The sequence below is a fragment of the Papaver somniferum genome, chromosome 7 (assembly GCF_003573695.1).
Source record: "Papaver somniferum cultivar HN1 chromosome 7, ASM357369v1, whole genome shotgun sequence".
Taxonomy (NCBI): domain Eukaryota; kingdom Viridiplantae; phylum Streptophyta; class Magnoliopsida; order Ranunculales; family Papaveraceae; genus Papaver; species Papaver somniferum.
The window spans coordinates 92,067,880-92,087,023 of record NC_039364.1 but is presented as its reverse complement, the minus strand read 5'-3'; the positions used below and the strand labels follow the sequence as shown (position 1 = coordinate 92,087,023).

The window sequence follows — 19,144 nt, the reverse complement described above, 5'->3', positions numbered from 1 at the left end:
ATAAATAAATCATTATTAATGAAGCTGCTATGGAAGATTGAAACTGAAGAGGTTGAATGTACTCAGTTTATGAGAGCTAAATATAAGAACAAAAAAGGTGAATGGATTACATATCACAAACAATCATCCATATGGCCTGGCATCAAATGGGTAATTCCATAATTTAATGAAGGAAAGAGATGGTTAGTTGGAAATGGAAAAAACATTTCAGTTTGGAATGATAAATGGATCAAAGAATATGCTCTCATTGAAAGGCATGCAGAAGATGATTATGTAATACAACATCCTGATTTGAAAGTGGAACTGTTGATTGTTAATGGGATATGGCAAATTCCAGTGGAGATGTATAGATTCTTTGAGAGAAATGAATTACCTGCACTAGGTGAGGAATAAGATAAGTTAATATGGGCAGTCGATTTAAAAGGCAAGTTCGCTGTTTCTAATGCAGCTCAATTGGTTAGAAAGAAATATCCTGAATATCCTTGGGCCAACAAAATTTGGAGTCCAAGTGTGCATCCTTACACCTCAGCAAATTTATGGAAAATTTTGAGAGGAGCCTGTGCAACTGAGGAATCAGTCAGGAAAAAGGACTTCATAACAGTGTCCAAATGTTATTTGTGTCGTAATGGGCAAGACATGATGGAACATATTTTATGGAAATGTGACTTCAGTCACAAAATATGGCATTGGTTTGGTGGTATTTTCCAGTTTGTGAACCCTATAAAGTTTGAGGAAATAATTCAGTTTGCTAAAGGCAAGAGTGCAACAATTAAAGCAATATGGTTCAACTGTGCATTCAATGTAATGGTGGAGTTATGGCATACAAGAAACAAAGTGATTTATGATGAAGAAGAACCAAATTTCTACAAGTTCAAGCAGAAAATCATCACTTTCACAAGAGAATGTGTTGTAAGGATAAATGGTACCAAATGGGGGAGTATGTATGATTTGAAGGTTACCACATATTTTGGTATCACTGGAATCCCAACACAGATAACTGGTGCGAAACAATGCTTTTTTAAACTTCCTACTGGAAATCAAATTCTTATCTGTTGTGATGGTGCATCCAAAGGAAATCCTGGGAATGCTGGTGCTGGGTTCATAGCCAGGAATCAACAAGGTGATTGTATGGGAGCATCTACTGGAGGACTAGGAGTCGTATCAAATTATGTATCAGAGATAATGGCTTTGATCATTGCAGGGGAATGGGCAGTGAAGAAGAGATTCACAGAGGTATGTTTCAGTCTTGATTCCGTAGCTGCCTTAAAAGCTTTTATCAATGGAAACATTTCATGGATTGTTAGAAACAGATGGAACAACATCAAGAGAAATATATGCAATGTCACATTCAGGCATTCATACAGAGAAACCAACTTCTCTGCAGACAAGATGGCCAAAAATGGAGTTCTGCTTGCAAGAGGGACCATACTTTAGTATGGGGAGAAACCAAGTTTTTTGGGAGAGTTAGAAAAAGAGGATGGTTTATACTTCAAATTCATAAACCGAAGAAATGCTTTCAAACTCTTTTCATTATGTTTCTTTTCTTTCACAACAATTCTTTGGGCTTGTATCTTATCTGGGCTTGTAATTCTTATCTTATAAGGCTGTTTTTAGTCATTTCTGTCTGGGCCTGTCTAGTCAGAATTTTTTGTAAACAAACTTTTTAGTAATAAAATTTACATGATTAAGCAAAAAGAAAAAATGTTATTTTTTTGAGTGCTAACTCAGGCAAGTCTCATTCATACTTATGACCACCTGCTTCCTAGCTTGCGCGTGATTGGTCGAAATATTTAGGTCTTGCAAAAAAGACCCACTCAGCAATTATTATGTAGGGCTTGTTCCATTCTTCATATGACTTGCTCCATATTTTTTACAAAATACTCGAGACATCAAACATGTCACAAAACTGAGGGATGTACATCAGGGTATTGGTCTGGCGGTTTATAGCGTGTGGCGTGCAACACGCTCATTATGAGAAACTGTCAGGAAATGCGGACGGTTGACAAAAGTGAAGGAGTAGTAGATGTAAAACCGACCAGTCTTCCATTCACAATAGAGACATGGTCCTCACAATTTTTACATGATCTACACCACTCAACTACTTCTACTTCCTGCGAGATTAGGGTGTTCGACTATGACTTGATATAAATAGATTTTCAATCAACAATCAACGAAAGCATTCAGAAAAAACACAGAGAACACACAACTTATATCTTACAAGCAAGTTCCTATAAACAATAATATTGTTAGAGTTTTTTTATAACACATTTGGTCACTTGGTATTTAACTCCTTATTATGTTTCCAAAAAAGAAAAATAATTATCTGCGTACCATTATGTAGTACTATTTGGAACCGTTAAGCTAATGGGTCATAATCGGCTCTACTCAACGGGGTATTAAATTCGTTATTGGGTCCAGTTTTAGGACCCGGAACCGAATCAGACGGTTCTGAGTAATCGGGTACCCAGCCACAGGCTTGAGTGGCGACCGAGTAAGTTCACAGTCCTTCCATAGAGGCCTAGCGCCCAAATAAAATGTTGTATCTCTCTCCTTTCACGATCTCGATCACTTCTAGCATAAATTTCCTCCCATTAGGATTTGGTTTTTGCATACATTTTATTTCCCTTTCTCTTTACTTTGTTTCAGCTAGGGTTTTACTGGTACTCACATTTTCTCTTCTTTTTTTTCAAATCTGCAAACATGAGACTTAAGTTAAGGCTTTAAAATGTAATCATTCGATATTAGGGTTCAACCTGGTGATACGGTGATTTTTCTTGTTCATCTCCATCTTCATTTCTCTTTCCTGTTGGACTTCAGTGCCCTGGTTATGATAATCAACTGTATATAAACTTCGATGTAAAATTTTTAGAGGTGTCCAAGGGAAGAATAATGGCAATAGTTTTTAACTTGTTTGGGTAATTAAGTATTTCGGTTTATGCCGCCTCTAATTAGAGTTAATTATAAACAAAACCTTAATCATATTTTTTTAATATTGTGCATTTTTTCATTATTTACCTTTTTTAAATTATGGATGAGTTTATCATCCATATCCTTGTAAAATCTATATCATATCTCTCAAATTTGAGCGGGTCATTGTGGTTTATCCATAAGATCATTGGATGAATGGATAGGAAAAACGGTCATCCAATAACCGAATAAATATTTTTTCCCTTAGCTTTTTTCCCACCCAGTCATTTAACGAGATAAATCTCAATAAATCAATTAATGGGTGGACGTGTATATATATATATATATATATATATATTATCGTTTTTTTTTCATCCTAGTAGGATAAATTTTCATAAAGATATACGTGGGACCTAATTTATGGGCGTATACCTAGATATTCATAATGGGATAGATCTCGATAAATGTAACAACCCTACTTTTCACATAATCCTGACCGATGATTAAATAGAAAATATGTCGTTAATTTCCTGCAACAAGGTACATAACCACGAAAAATTCGGCACACCGTTCCATTATAACTGTATATACAAAAGGGACTTCTATTTATTGATATAAATGAAGATGTCTAAAAAAAAGTTACGGTGCACTTAACAAGATGTCTAAAAAAAAAGTTACGGTGCACTTAACAAACCTTAAATGAGTTGAATCGACGAAAATATGATAGAAACTACCCAAGTTCAATTATCCCCACTGCCTCACTACTACATAATAAAGTAAATAAAAGAAAAGTGTAGAATGTCCATCCTCAGCTAGATATCTTTTGTATATCCAACGATGCAGGAAACAATCAAACTCCTTCACGGACCCTAACAGCACCTGAAAAATATAATCAACGGGAGTTAAACTCCAAGCAAGTTCACTAATCTCCGGTCCACGACAAACGTAAGATTCAAACCAAGCTATCATCATAATTTATTTTATTTTTTTAACATAAGTATATCGCAGCAGAAACTTAACATAACTATTAGCACATCAACACTTAATATAATTGTCAACCGAAAATAGGATTTCAAACCAGCGAAACCTAAATCACTTTTGGTATGTAAATCAAATACTATGGCATTCCTAAATATACAGAACTATCTGTAACGTAACTGTTCTTATATACCAAAAATAAAGAGACAAACTCAACCTTCCGTGTCAGCGACAAACGCTTGGAAAAATGTAACATGACAGACCCCAGACATCCACCATGTACCTATCGAATCAAGCTGCCATTTTAGAGCAAAAATAACATAACTGACTTACCTAATACGCCATTTAAGATTCTATTTAAGTTACGCAGGTCTACACATTTCCTTGACTTGTTTCGAATATATACAGACCTTAGATTTATGCTTAGGCCACAATGACATGGTTAGACCAAAAGCACCACACTTAAGCCTTGTGAGTCCGATGCTCAGACTCACATCGTTTTTTTTTAAAAGGTAATAACCAGATATTCGTAACTTAGCCCATACCCCCAATATGGCAGTGCCAAACTACAAACCCATCCTCTCTCAGCCTTAAATAACGTTATCAAATACGAATAAAGACATTCGTACAGTGAACTGCTTGACCACTATATCAATACAGCTCAACCAATTTCACACCATAGCTCACTTCCTTTAGTTGGTCTTTTACTTTGAGCAACATCAAATCTTATAAAAAATAGAAGTGCCATCTCCATCTGCCGACCAAATTACCGTACTGTATTCTTCAATGCAAGATGTAAGAGTTCAAATCACTCACGTCAAGAACAAGCAGCTTCCAACAAACATTATCAACTACCAAACAAGTATTATAGCTTACGGAATTTACACTCTAGCATGAGTACAAGCATGAAATCCTAAATCATAGAAGTACAGTTCATTAATTCAAATAAAGTATATGTGCATCAACAAATAGTATAGTTACTTGAGCATGGTAGATACTAAAATTCAATTAAAAGAATGGGTGGAATAGTTATCATCAGTTCATGAGATGTCAAACAAGATCTATTCACAAGGCTTCCATGATGAAATTACTTTCCAACTATATAGATGGTTCACAGCAAATTGGTTAAGCACATGAGCCTATATACTTCTATCCTAATCTCTAAAATTGATTAACTACCTAACCCAATTTGAATATTAAATCTGCTGTAGCACAGAGACAAAGTAAACTTGCCTCAAACTGTCGCACACAAATTCCTCCAACTTATGCAGAATTACTTCGACTGGTCAAGCCCTATGAAAAAGAAAACAAGAGAACCAGCTCAAAATTAAATTGTAATCTGGTTAACCATGAAAATCAATTAATCAATTTAACCCTTACCGCTACCGATCACTCTTAATAAATCCCTTCACCCAAAACCTATGGGTCTGGTATACTTGCGGCGATTTCTTATGTTTTCTCTCCTAAAATTTTATTTTCCTCTTCTAAATATACTTCTCACTTTCCCCACGATCAGGGTTTAACAAGAAAAGGTCAAAAACCTAGTTTTTTCTCCTAACCACCTGGGTATGGCTAAATAAAATACTAAATTTTACTAAGGGCTCTACCCTCACTAAACCAAACCAAACCAAACCGTGCATACATCCTAATTTCTTCCATTTTAGTTGATTTAAAAGCCAAGAATATTATTTTCTACCCCACTAGAAAAGGATTCCGTCCCCGAAATCAAAATTACCTCGTTATTAAAGAGATGAGGATGAGAACGACGAACAACATCCTCGCGTTCCCAAGAAGCTTCCCGCTCGTCCTTTTGATTCCATTGCACCTTGACAAATGGTATCGCCCGAGACCGAAGTTGTCTTACTTGTCGATGTACAATACAAATTGATTTGACTTCATAAGTGGCATCCGGTTTTACAACTGACTCACTAAGGTCGGATTTTTGAGCTTGCTTTTCATCTCTTAAGTGTCTACGTAGCATAGAAACATGAAACACGTGTTATCTGCGGTGGTAACTCCAGCTGGTATGCCACATTCCCTATCTTCTTAGTTATAAGAAAAGGTCCAATAAATCTATGAGCCAATTTACTCTTCTTCCCAAACCTCATTACTCCTTTCATAGGAGAAACTTTATGTAACACTTCATCTCCAACTTGAAGAGGTAATGGTCGACGCTTCCTATCTACATAACTTTTCTGCCTACTCTGAGCTTTACGAAGACAATCCTTAACCACCAGGATCTTCTCCATAGTGAGCTGAACCAAATCAGGCCCCAAAAATCTCTTTTCACCCACTTCTACCCAACACACTGGTGATCGACAAGGTCTTCCATAAAGAGATTCAAAAGGAGCCATACCAATGCTCGACTGGTAACTGTTATTGTAAGCAAATTCTGCCCAAGGTAAATATTCATCCCACTTTCCTTGAAAATCTAGCACACAAGCTCAAAGAATATCCTCTAATATTTGATTAACTCTCTCTGTCTGACCATCAGTTTGAGGATGAAACGAAGTACTCAGATCCAACTCTGAACCCATAGCTTGTTGAAATCCTCTCCAAAATTTAGAAGTAAATTGAGCACCCCTATCATAAACAATTGAGACTGGCACTCCATGCAACGCCACAATCTTCTCTACATAGAGCTTGCACAATCTATCCACACCATAAGTAGTATGCACTGGTAAGAAGTGTGCCGACTTAGTCAATCATCTACTATTACCCAAATAGAGTCGTGTCCTCTCTTTGATCTAGGTAGTCCAACTATAAAATCCGTGGATATATTATCTCATTTCCATTCCGGTATTGGGAGTGGTTCTAATTCTCCCGCTGGATTTTGATGTTCAATCTTAACTTGCTGACAAGTTCGACATTTAGAAACGTATTCTGCAATCTCTCGCTTCATATTTTTCCACCAAAATTGTCTACGCAAATCCTTATACATTTTGGTAGCTCCGGGATGGATAGTGTAACGACTACGGTGAGCTTCATCTAATACCTCACGTATTAACTGGAAGTCCACGGGTACACATAACCGACCTCGAAATCGAAGCCCACCATCCATTCCTACATCAAAATATTCACTTAAGTCTCCAGCTCCAAGTAATTTTGCACACTATTCATCCTTGGATTGAGCCTCAATAATACGGCTAATAAGTGTCGGTTGTACCACAAGATTACCGAAAAATTCCTGAGAAGTGGAAGAATTCTTAATGATTAATTTAAACTCAGCAACTCTCTCCAACATCTTCCACTCTTCAATCATCATGGAAGCTAACAAACACCTTGGTTTTCTGCCCAAGGCATCAGCTACAACTTTCGCCTTACCAGGGTGATATTGTAAGCCAAAAGTGTAATCATTGATGAGCTCATCCATCGACGTTGTCTAATATTCAAACCCTTCTAGGAAAACATATACTTGAGACTCTTATGATCAGTGAAAAGCTCAAATCTCTCGTCATACAAGTAATGACGCCACAACTTCAGAGCAAAAACTATCGCTGCCAACTCCAAGTCATGGGTTGGATAATTCTTCTCATGGACACGCAATTGCCTAGACGCATAGGCAATAACCTTACCTTCCTGCATCAAAACACATCACAATCCCAGATGTGGGACATCTGTGTAAATCACAAGCTCCTTTCCTTTTTCAGGTAAGGTAAAAATTGGTGTTGAAGTAAGCTTAGTCTTAAGCTCCCGAAAAACATCCTCACACTTAGAATCCCAAACAAACTGTACTCCCTTCCTAGTTAGCTTAGTAAGTGGTCCCGTAATTCGAGAAAAATCTTTGATAAAACGACGGTAATATCCAGCTAAACCAAGAAAACTTCGAATCTCTGAAACCGTTGCAGGTGGTTTCCAACTTAACACTGCCTCAATCTTGGAAGGGTCTACAGAAACTCCGGATTCAGATATCACATGCCCCAAAAACTTAACCGATTGTTGCCAAAATTCACATTTCGAAAACTTTGCAAACAACTTATGCTCTCTTAAAGTCTGCAACACTAAGCTTAAGTGTTCCTCGCGTTCTTCCCGAGTCTTAGAGTACACAAGAATATCATCAATAAACACAATAACAGACTGATCAAGAAAATCTCTAAATACTCGATTCATCAAGTCCATAAACATTGCTGGTGCATTCGTAAGCCCAAAAGGCCTCACCACAAACCATAAGAACCAAAACCAGTCAGAAATGCAATCTTGGAAATATCTTGCTCTCTAACAAGAAGCTGATGATATCCTGACAGCAAGTCGATCTTCGAAAACCATATAGCTCTTTTTAACTGGTCAAACAGATCATTAATCCTAGGTAAAGGATACTTGTTTCTTATCGTGACCTTGTTTAGTTCACGATAATCAACACATAATCGTAAAGAACCATCTTTCTTTTTCACAAATAAAACAGGAGCGCGCCATGGTGAAGAACTACGTTGAATAAATACTTGACTTAAAAGCTGGTCAATCTGAGACTTCAAATCCTGCATTTCCTTTGAATCCATTCTGTAAGGAGCACGAGCAATTGGTGTCGTACCTGGTTGAAGTTCGATACAGAACTCTACTTCCCTACTTGGAGGTAATCCAGGAACCTCTTGGAACAAATCCGCAAAATCAGACACCACTGGTATACTCGCAATCTGCATAGATTCACTATCTACTATTTCACCCTCAATATGGATAAGGAAAGCTTCTATAAACAGACTTCGAGATGTAGTCTGCACCACTACCTTAGATTGACCCGGCTTTGCAGAAGTGATTGTATTGTCAGCACAATCCAATTGCACAAAATTAGAAGATAACCAGTCCATTCCTAATATTACATCGTAAAGAACCATCTCCAGCACATAAAGATCCGCCAAGTTCTCAACATCACCAATCATAATAGGACATGCATCGACCTTGTTACTCAACTCTACCATACTACTCGTAGGGGTGGAAACACATAACGGAAAATCACACTCTACCACAGAAAGGTTTGTCATTCAAACTAACCTAGCAGAAATGAAAGAATGTGTAGCTCCGGTATCAACTAAAATACTAACATTCTCTCCCCCCCCCCCCCCCCCTAAAATAAATAAAGTACCTCCCAAAGTAGTATTCTCTGCGTCACGAGGTTGCACAGCAAAGAGTTGACCCTAACCACGAGGTTGCATATTTCGGTTTCCAACTCCAATGTTTGGATGCTCACATCTGTCTGCTATTTGAACCTTCTCTTTGGTACATTTTGATGCCTTATTTCCCCTTTCACGATAGTCATAACAAACCCATAGAAGTTAATTGGTTTGGCAGCAAGAGCCTCCCCCTCAGCTGGCACTACTGCGCCTTCATTATCACCATTCTTCTGATCACGATTCCCTTGATTCCAATACCCTTTCTTTTCTTCCAGGGATGATCATCTTTTTGAGTGACATTATGGGTCTGCTGGTTCTTACCACTTCCATGTTGACTCGACGAAGACTTTGATGCACGGTCAACCTTACTCCCCTTCTTCAGGTATTCATCATCCCTCTTATGAGCCAAATGGTCTTGCTCAAGCTCACTGGCATACTCAACATCCCTAACATATGTGTCAATCATATGATTTGCAACAATATGCCTCTGATACACAGCATTCAGACCATAAACAAACCTACGTCTATTTCTCTTCCGTATCTACCAGGTGAGGTACAAACATCGACAATCTTGAGTATTCAATCTCGTACTCTGTAACAGATAAAGTACCCTGCTTAAATGAGAGAAACTCTCTCTTCTTAGCATTTCGAATACTCTGAGAGAAATATTTGTCATCAAACATACGAATGAAGTTTTTCCATGTCATGGTGCCATGATCCAAGCCACGTGAAGCTGAAGTCCACCAAGTATGAGCATCTCCAGTGAGCTGAAAGGTAGCTAATCTCTGCTTAAATATTTCTGTGCAAGAAGGTCCTACTGCCCTAAAAATATTGACCATCTCATCCTTCCATTCATGGGCTATCATTGGGTTATCAGACTTTCCAGAAAACTCTTTCGGGTTCAACTTCTTGAACTGAAACTGAACCTTTATATACCTATCTTCCTCAGTTTCAGCAGGCGGTCCTTGATTCTGATGATTGTTGACCTGTCCAACATTTTGATTCATAGCAGCAGTGACTGCTTGGTCTATTAACTGGGTCAGCTGCACCATATTCACATTCACAGTCTAATTTCCTAATTGTGGTTCATCTCCATCAATAGGACCACCATTTCCGGTACCACCTCTTCCAGTACCATTACGTCTCCTAGTACCATGCTTTGACATTCTTATATAAGTCAATGATAATCTTAGAAAAGAATAAAATACATATACTAAAATTTATAAAGCATATCCAAACCATGGATATACATAACGAAACGCCCTAGGCTCACTCCCCCCAAGTCCGAGAGTTAGTCTAACTTAAGATCCTGATACCAACTATAACAAACCTACTTTCCACATAACCTCGGGCGATGATTAAATAGAAAGTATGTCGTTAATTTCCTGCAACAAGGTACATAACCACAGAAAACTCGGAACACCGTTCCATTACAATTATATATACAGAAGGGAATTCTATTTACTGATATAAATGAAGATGTCTAAAAAAAAAGTTACAGTGCACTTAACAACCCTTAAATGATCCTCAAATATGTAAAATGTTGAATCGACGAAAAAGTGATAGAAACTACCCAAGTTCAATTATCCCCACTGCCTCACTACTACATGACGAAAGTAAATAAAAGAAGAGTGTAGAAGGTCCACCCTCAGCTAGATATCTTCTGTATATCCAACGATGCTGGAAACAATCAAACTCCTTCACGGACCCTAATAGCACCTGAAAAATATAATCAACGTGAATTAAACTCCAAGCAAGTTCACTAAATCTCCAATCCACGACAAAGTTATGTCAAACCAGTGTTGAACTCCAAACGTAAGATTCAAACCAAGCTATCATCATAATTTATTTTATTTTTTTGACATAAGTATATCGCAGCAGAAACTTAACAGAACTATTAGCACATCGACACTTAATATAATTGTCAACCCAAAATAGGATTTCAAACCAGCGAAACCTAAACCACTTTTGGTATGTAAATCAAATACTATGGCATTCCTAAATACACAGAACTATCTGTAACCTAACTGTTCTTATATACCAAAAATAAAGAGACAAACTCAACCTTCCGTATCAGCGACAAACGCTTGGAAAAATGTAACAGGACAGACCCCATACATCCACCATGTACCTATCGAATCAAGCTGCCATTTTAGAGCAAAAATAACATAACGGACTTACCTTATACGCCATTTAAGATTCGATTACGCAAGTCTACACAGTTTCTTGACTTGTTTCGAATGTGTACCGACCTTAGATTTATGCTTAGGCCACAATGACATGGTTAGACCAAAAGCACCACACTTAAGCCTTGTGAGTCCGATGCTCAGACTCACATCGTTTTTTTTTTTAAAAGGTAATAACCAGATATTCGTAACTTAGCCCATACCCCCAATATGGCAGTGCCAAACTACAAATTCATCCTCTCTCAGCCTTAAAGAACGTTATCAAATACGAATAAAGACATTCCTACAGTGTACTGCTTGACCACTATATCAATACAGCTCAACCAATTTCACACCATAGCTCACTTCCCTTAGTTGGTCTTTTACTTTGAGCAACATCAAATCTTATAAAAAATAGAAGTGTCGTCTCCATCTGCCGACCAACTTACCGTACTGTATTCTTCAATGCAAGATGTAAGAGTTCAAATCACTCACGTCAAGAACAAGCATCTTCCAACAAACATTATCAACTACCAAAAAAGTATTATAGCTTACGGATTTTACACTCTAGCATCAGTACAAGCATGGAATCCTAAATCATAGAAGTACAGTTCATTAATTCAAATAAAGTATATGTGCATCAACAAATAGTATAGTTATTTGAGCATGGTAGATACTAAAATTCAATTAAATGGGTGGAATAGTTATCATCAGTTCATGAGATGTCAAACAAGATATATTCACAAGGCTTCCACGATGAAATTACATACCAACTATATAGATGGTTCACAGCAAATTGGTTAAGCACATGAGCCTATATACTTCTATCCTAATCTCTAAAATTGATTAACTACCTAACCCAATTTGAATATTAAATCTGCTGTAGCACAGAGACAAAGTAAACTTGCCTCAAACTGTCGCACACAAATTCCTCCAACTTATGCAGAATTACTTCGACTGGTCAAGCCCTATGAAAAAGAAAACAAGAGAACCAGCTCAAAATTAAATTGTAATCTGGTTAACCATGAAAATCAATTAATCAATTTAACCCTTACCGCTACCGATCACTCTTAATAAATCCCTTCACCCAAAACCTATGGGTCTGGTATACTTGCGGCGATTTCTTATGTTTTCTCTCCTAAAATTTTATTTTCCTCTTCTAAATATACTTCTCACTTTCCCCACGATCAGGGTTTAACAAGAAAAGGTCAAAAACCTAGTTTTTTCTCCTAACCACCTGGGTATGGCTAAATAAAATACTAAATTTTACCAAGGGCTCTACCCTCACTAAACCAAACCAAACCGTGCATAGATCCTAATTTCTTCCACTTTAGTTTAAGGATTTAAAAGCGAAGAATCAATAAAGCTCCGATCATCCTTATTTATATGGATTTTTCTTGAGTTGTGGATGATTTCACATCCATACCATAAGAGTTGCCTTCATAAAACATGCAAGGGAGCAACAAATGCCTTGGCTAAAAATAGAAAATTTTATTTAATAATTATTTATGGACGGCCAAACTATTCATTTTTTTTCAAAAAAAAAAGAGGTTATATTAAAGAGTAAAAAGTATCTATAATACAAAACAGAAGGGTTTTTGAGCCTTAGATGGTAAGATAACATTGTATCCGACCATCACAGTCTCATCACAGTCAAAGACATCCGACGATTGTGGTATTTGTAATTTTTTCATCATGAACCTAAATTAATTGATCACCTCATAACTCAAAATATTAATATTAATTGAAATATTAAATGCTAAAAATAGGTTGTTTTCTTTTGAAACTAGGCATAGACGCGTCCTGCCCCCTGGCAGCGTAGCCACTGACTTACTCCCCACTGAGGAAACTCGGTACTCTTAAACCCATATTAAAGTTAGTATAATAAAATTTTACATGCATTAATTGGATACAATGAAATTATTGGCTTACTCCCCAGCGTAGCCACCGACCCTCTAAAAATAGGTTTTGGTTTAAAATATAAATTATTAAAATAAAATTGTACATGCATTAGTTGGATACATATTGGTTAACTCTAGACACTCTTGCTAGATCATGGAAGGATTGCAATAAGATGGATATACATATATACGTTATTATTTGAATAATTTGGTTACTGGATTTTTCGTGATGTATATGGCTAATTTTATTATGTTTAAATGGACATGATTTTGTCTGGAAACAAAATAGAGAACTTTCTCGGAATTGAAGATTAAAATTAAGTCCGGAAAAAAAGTACATCATCTGTAAGTCAGATTAAGACGGTGCGGTTACGACACATGTTATTTAACCTCTTTCATTATGATTCAAATTCATAAACCTTTAATTAGTGGATCACCTTATAACTCAAGATATTCAGCAACATTAAATGAAACCATAATATCATATATACATTAATTTGATTTGGTGGTGCCAAGGTGAATCTAACAGGAAGTGAGATTTTTTTTATGGAAGCAAAATTGAGATACATATTTATAAATATATATATATATATGCACACAAATTGCTAAAATGATTATGTATTAAAAAAATTACTTAAATGATTGGGGATGATTTATGAATAATGTTAATGACTAATCTTACAATATATATATAGACATAATTTTAGCTTGAAATAAAATAGAGAACTATCTTGCATTAAACATGACTGAAAAGTCAAAGAATATACTACATCAGTCATAGATCTACTTAAAGTAGTGTCGTTACCGCATGGATTATCTCTAGTTTACGAACAAGAGAAGAATCTACACAGTGCTAAATGTGAAAGATATCCTCCCAATGAAATAAAATTTGGTTTACAGAGTAACCAGCAAAAGCGTCCCTCTCAAAGAACCACAAGATCAAAGTCCGCCTAATATGCTTCTGTATCTCATCAGCATCTTTAGCTCACCCACCAAAAACCCGATTATTTCTCTCCTTTCAAAGTGCCACATAATGTCATAGTTAATACTTAGCTACAACTCATTTCTTTTTCCCATCAGATTAATTAAACTCCATGCCTCAAAGTGTTCGGAAACAGTCTTTGCAAACACCCATTTTACTTTAAAGGCATTCAGAAAACGAGCCCGCACTTCGCTAGCCAAAGAACAATGAAGAAAAATGTGATGACTGCATCCCTCCACCTTACAGCAACGACAAGACGTGTCTTGAATGCCACCATCTTTATATCTCAACATAATTAAAGTGCGCAAAGAATTATGAAATGTAGCCCGTAACATGAAGCTTATTTTATCTGGAATTCACTTATTCCATAAAAGCCTTTCAAAACCCCCACACTTCCGTCACCTGATATTAATTTTTATTAGAAAGTTTATATTAATAGATAAATCAAATAAATACAACTACGATTACGGTTAAAAAAAATCTATTGCTTTTGTGTTAGTCTCTGGAATAATAATTAAAATTCCAAAAATAAATTCCAAAAATAAACTTGTCCATGTCTAGAACAACCTTTAGTATGTCTGCTCATATTTAGGGGTGCACATACCCTACCCATACCCGCCAACCCTACCCTACCCGTCAGTTTTTTAACCGTATCCTACCCTATCCACTATTTGGCGGGTAGGGTGACGGATAAAGATTTTCTTAACCGCCAATAAACGGGTAGGGTGGCGGATAAAGCTCGAAATTATCCTATCCTACTGGTCTTCGAGCAATTCCTACTAGGGGTGCACATACCCTTCCCATACCCGCCAACTCTACCCTACCCGCCAGTTTTTTAACCGTATCCTACCCTATCCACTATTTGGCGGGTAGGATGACGGATAAAGATTTTCTTAACCGCCAATAAACGGGTAGGGTGGCGGGTATAGGCCATATTCTACCCACCCTACCCGTTGTGCAGCCCTACTCATATTACTTAAATTTTGTGATATATTTTTCATTTCCAAAAAGAAAAATAATTATGTTTTTTTGTTTGTAAATAAAATTTCATCAAAACAAACGGAGAGGCTGAGGCCTGAATTGCATCACGAGTAGAGCCATCTAATATATGGAAAGGTGAGTCTCTTCTCCTAATATTATATTTATTCATCTACTAATAGTTTTTGTTGAATACAAGAAGGGATGGTATCCCAAACTAAAATATATTGAAAATCTTTTGCCTCCTCCTTACTTTTGAAACCCCGTAGCCATTAGGTAGTACTGTTTGAAACTGTTAAAGTCAATGGGTCCTAATTGGTTCCACTTCACGGGTACTAAATTTGCTACTGGGTCCAGTTTTAGGACCCGAAACCTAATCAATCGGTTCGAGTTCTGGGTAATCGGGCACCCAACCAAGACTTGAGCGGCGATTAGGGGTAAGCAACATGTGGAACCGTGAATTTGGTGCCACTAAAATCCAGTCTATCAATTTGGCGGGTGGTAGATTTGCATCCACGTCCAATCCGACACCCGCGGATTTGACACCTGTGGATGGGCGGCGGGCGGATTAGATGCCGGTAAATCCACAGGTTTCATATCTTTTTATAATAGAAATGGAAAATACATTAAAAAATAAAACATTAACACTTATATGATTTATAAAAATGGAAAGTATATTAGAAAATTAAATATTAATACTTATATGATTTATAAATGCTTCAAAAAAAAATATGATTTATAAAAAATGAAAAAATAGATTAGAAAATAAAACATGAACACTTATACGAGAGGAATTTCATTTCTTTTAAAGAGAAATTGATCTTAAATCTTCAACCTGTCGTCTTTAGGGGTGAATCCGAAAGAATTAGGGGCAACACAAAAAGACAAAATAGGTTGAAAATACTTATATGTCCCTTCATAATCGGTAGTTTAGTATTTTTTTATCTACCGATTGTGACGATGTATTTTTTTTTTATCTACCACAATCGGCAGATAAATAACATCACGAAACAGTCGATTATGGTAGGATTTTGGCAAAATTGCATTTTGGGGCTACTCTATATTCGGTACTTATATGAACTATCTTGACTACTGATTATGGTAGGAAATTTTTCAAAGAGAGCCAATGTATAATCGGAAGTCAAGATAACTTCATTTACTACCGATTATAGGCTCCACCAAAATTCAAAAAATGGAGAATTTTTGTAAAATCTCATTTTGGGGCGACTCTATATTCGGGAGTTAAATAACCTAAATTCACTACCGATTATGGTACCATTTTTGCCAAAGGTCTATTGCATAATCGGGAGTCAAGATAACTTTATTTACTACTGATTATAGGCTCCACCAAGATTCAAAAAATAGAGAATTTTTGCAAAATCTCATTTTGGGGCGACTCTATATTCGGGAGTTAAATAACCTAAATTCACTACCGATTATGGTACCATTTTTTCCAAAGGTCTATTGTATAACCGGGAGTCAAGATAACTTTATTTACTACCGATTATAGGCTCCACCAAGATTCAAAAAATAGAGAATTTTTGCAAAATCTCATTTTGGGGCGACTCTATATTCGGGAGTTTAATAACCTAAATTCACTACCGATTATGGTACCATTTTTGCTAAAGGTCTATTTTAATCGGGAGTCAAGATAACTTTATTTACTACCGATTATAGGATAATCAAAATTCAAAAGATAAAGGATTTTATTTTGGGAATACTTTATATTCGGAAGTAAAATTATCTACCGATTGTGATGGGTAGTTTGGACATTAAAAAACGGAAGATAAGGGATAGCTACATTTTACGTTTGGGTGACCTTTTTTATCTTTTTGTGTCGCCTCTAATTCTTCTGGGGCCGCCCCTAAATATGCCAGGATCTTCTAGTTATGTTGGTTGCTACTTGCGAGTTGTGCTAGAGAAAAAATTAGGTTAGAAAATAAAACATTAGCCCGTATATGACTTACAAAATATAAAAACATCTCTCTTTTTTTTTATAAAGAATTTTTTTATTGCTTATTGTGCGATAATATGGTGGTCTTTTTCTAGAAGACTATATATCTCAGCACTAAAATGTTCATACAACTTTAAACCTTGTTCTGAATCTCTAACAGTTTTTGAGATTTCATCTGCTACTTGATTGTCGTAAAACTCCTCCATGCAAAACCTTCAAGAACCGATGCTGCCATCTTCTTCCACTCGAGTGCCGAGAGATGCTTCATTTCCCATTCAAGAATACAAGTTGCCATTGTGCAGTCGCATGAACTTCTAGTTGCCACCGAGTAAACAACACCAATGATCAACCCCAGTTCAGGCCAGCCCATTCTTCTTCATCGATATCTTCAAGAGTTACGCATGCAGATTCACATCTACTTCAATATTGAACACCATATTCGGTGCTGCCAAAATGAACATCAAGATCATCTCAAGGTCTACCCCAACTGTTTACTGATTCAAACCCCATGAACCCAACGTTTTTATAGCTTAAAAACTGCAGCAGCTACTTGAACCAGCACTGCCTTAGTTCCATAACCTCATGCAAACACATACAGCTACTTCAATGAAAATGGAACCGCCAAGACTTCACCTTCATTTCTCCCTGAATCACGAACGCATAAGTGGAGATCATAAGGCCACATCCCACTGTTTCTTTAATTATTCAGCTGCTTATATCACATCAAAAGCACCACGTCCCACGGCTTCCTTTTAATGTCTTTGGCAAGTGCCAGACAGTACTTTGGTCACGTTAACAAACATCTAAGAGTATATCCCCACCATTGGAATTCAGGTGCATTGAAATTTTATAAAAAAAACCAATTTCTTTCGTTTTTGTATCTGGGCAGTAAGGTAGCAGCTTAGGTGCAGTGACCAACTCAAAGCAAATGACAAGGCAGCCAGCTGGCAAACACCATTTTAGCTTTTTGTATCCATTTTTTCTTCCAGTGACCGGATTCTCTCATATTTCCTGCAACACGAATTATTAGTCCAGTACCTACTTTGTTAGATAAATGATCGAAGGAGACATCAACATTAATTTTTATAATCCCCTGTTCTGGTGGCTGCCAGTTAGATAATTTAAAATTACTTGATGAAGAAGCAAAACCACGATACTCATGCAAATGTGAACCTAGATGATAAAAGATTTTATGCACATTATTAAAGTGATTGAGAGATACTCCCTGAAAGATTAAGTCACATCTATATTTCCAGATTACCCAAACACCAATCGTGAGAGTGAATAACCATCTTTCATCTGTAATGGAATTGTTTGTAAACCAACTGATTACCCATTCAGAAACACTAAAGCAATTGTTTCTTACTGCATCAATATTGACATTGACTCCTCTCCATACAGCTCTGGCATGTTTGCATTCCAATAACAGATGTTCTATAGTTTCAGCTTCCAATCCACAACAACCACACTGTACTCTATCTCATTATTGTATACAACCAGCTGCACTCTAGTTTGATTTATTTCTCTAATACATTTCCAGATAAAGAGTTTGACTCTATGAGCAGTGTTAGTCTTCCATAATGCCTTCCATATACCAGTTTCAATGATTCTCCCATTAACATTCACCTCCATGTTACACTCAGTAAGTTTCTTGTAAGTACTTTTGACATAAAATTTTTCATCTTTGGAAGGCATCCATATCATGATGTCATCCTTATAAGTGTCAAGAAACATATTCTTGATTTTAGAAGAAGTATCAACATCAAATAGTTGATCTAGTAGAGAAGAATTCCAAGTATTATCTGCAGAATTAATTAACTCATACACTTCATCATATAATCTGTAGAAATCATTTACTGGAACTGGAGGATGTGTTAGGCCTGGAATCCATCTGTCTAACCAGATTTTTGTCTTCTTACCATTATTTACTTCCATGAAGTAATTCTGCTGAACAATGAGTAAACCTTTAGTGATCCCATTCCAGGTGTAAGAATAATTTTTGGCTTCTATTCTTGAATGCAGAATGTCTCCATTTTTGAAGTATTTGCTACTCAAGATATGAACCATCAAGTTACTAGATTCAGTATAGATTCTCCAAGCTATAATTTGGTAGAGCAATGTTGAGTTTCTCTAAATCTCTAAAGGCAAGTCCCCCAATATCTTTTGGCTTACAA

At 36.5% G+C, this 19,144-nt stretch overlaps 1 protein-coding gene across 1 annotated transcript; it reads right to left on the bottom strand.

Annotated features, from left to right (window-relative positions):
- Positions 1–7,284: 7,284 nt before the first annotated feature.
- Positions 7,285–8,010, bottom strand: LOC113294908 (uncharacterized mitochondrial protein AtMg00860-like). Its single transcript, XM_026543282.1, has 2 exons — positions 7,516–8,010; positions 7,285–7,464 (listed from the first exon to the last, which is right to left on the bottom strand). Exons 1-2 carry the CDS (start codon positions 8,008–8,010, stop codon positions 7,285–7,287), a joined length of 675 nt encoding a protein of 224 aa, XP_026399067.1.
- Between the last annotated feature and the right edge of the window lie 11,134 nt (positions 8,011–19,144).

Coding starts and splice junctions, on each gene's coding strand:
- LOC113294908 (XM_026543282.1), bottom strand. CDS start 8,010: ATGTTTATGGACTTGATGAATCGAGTATTTAGAGATTTTCTTGATCAG. Junction 7,465..7,515: donor CTGAAAAAGGAAAGGAGCTT/GTGATTTACACA, acceptor GTTTTGATGCAG/GAAGGTAAGGTTATTGCCTA.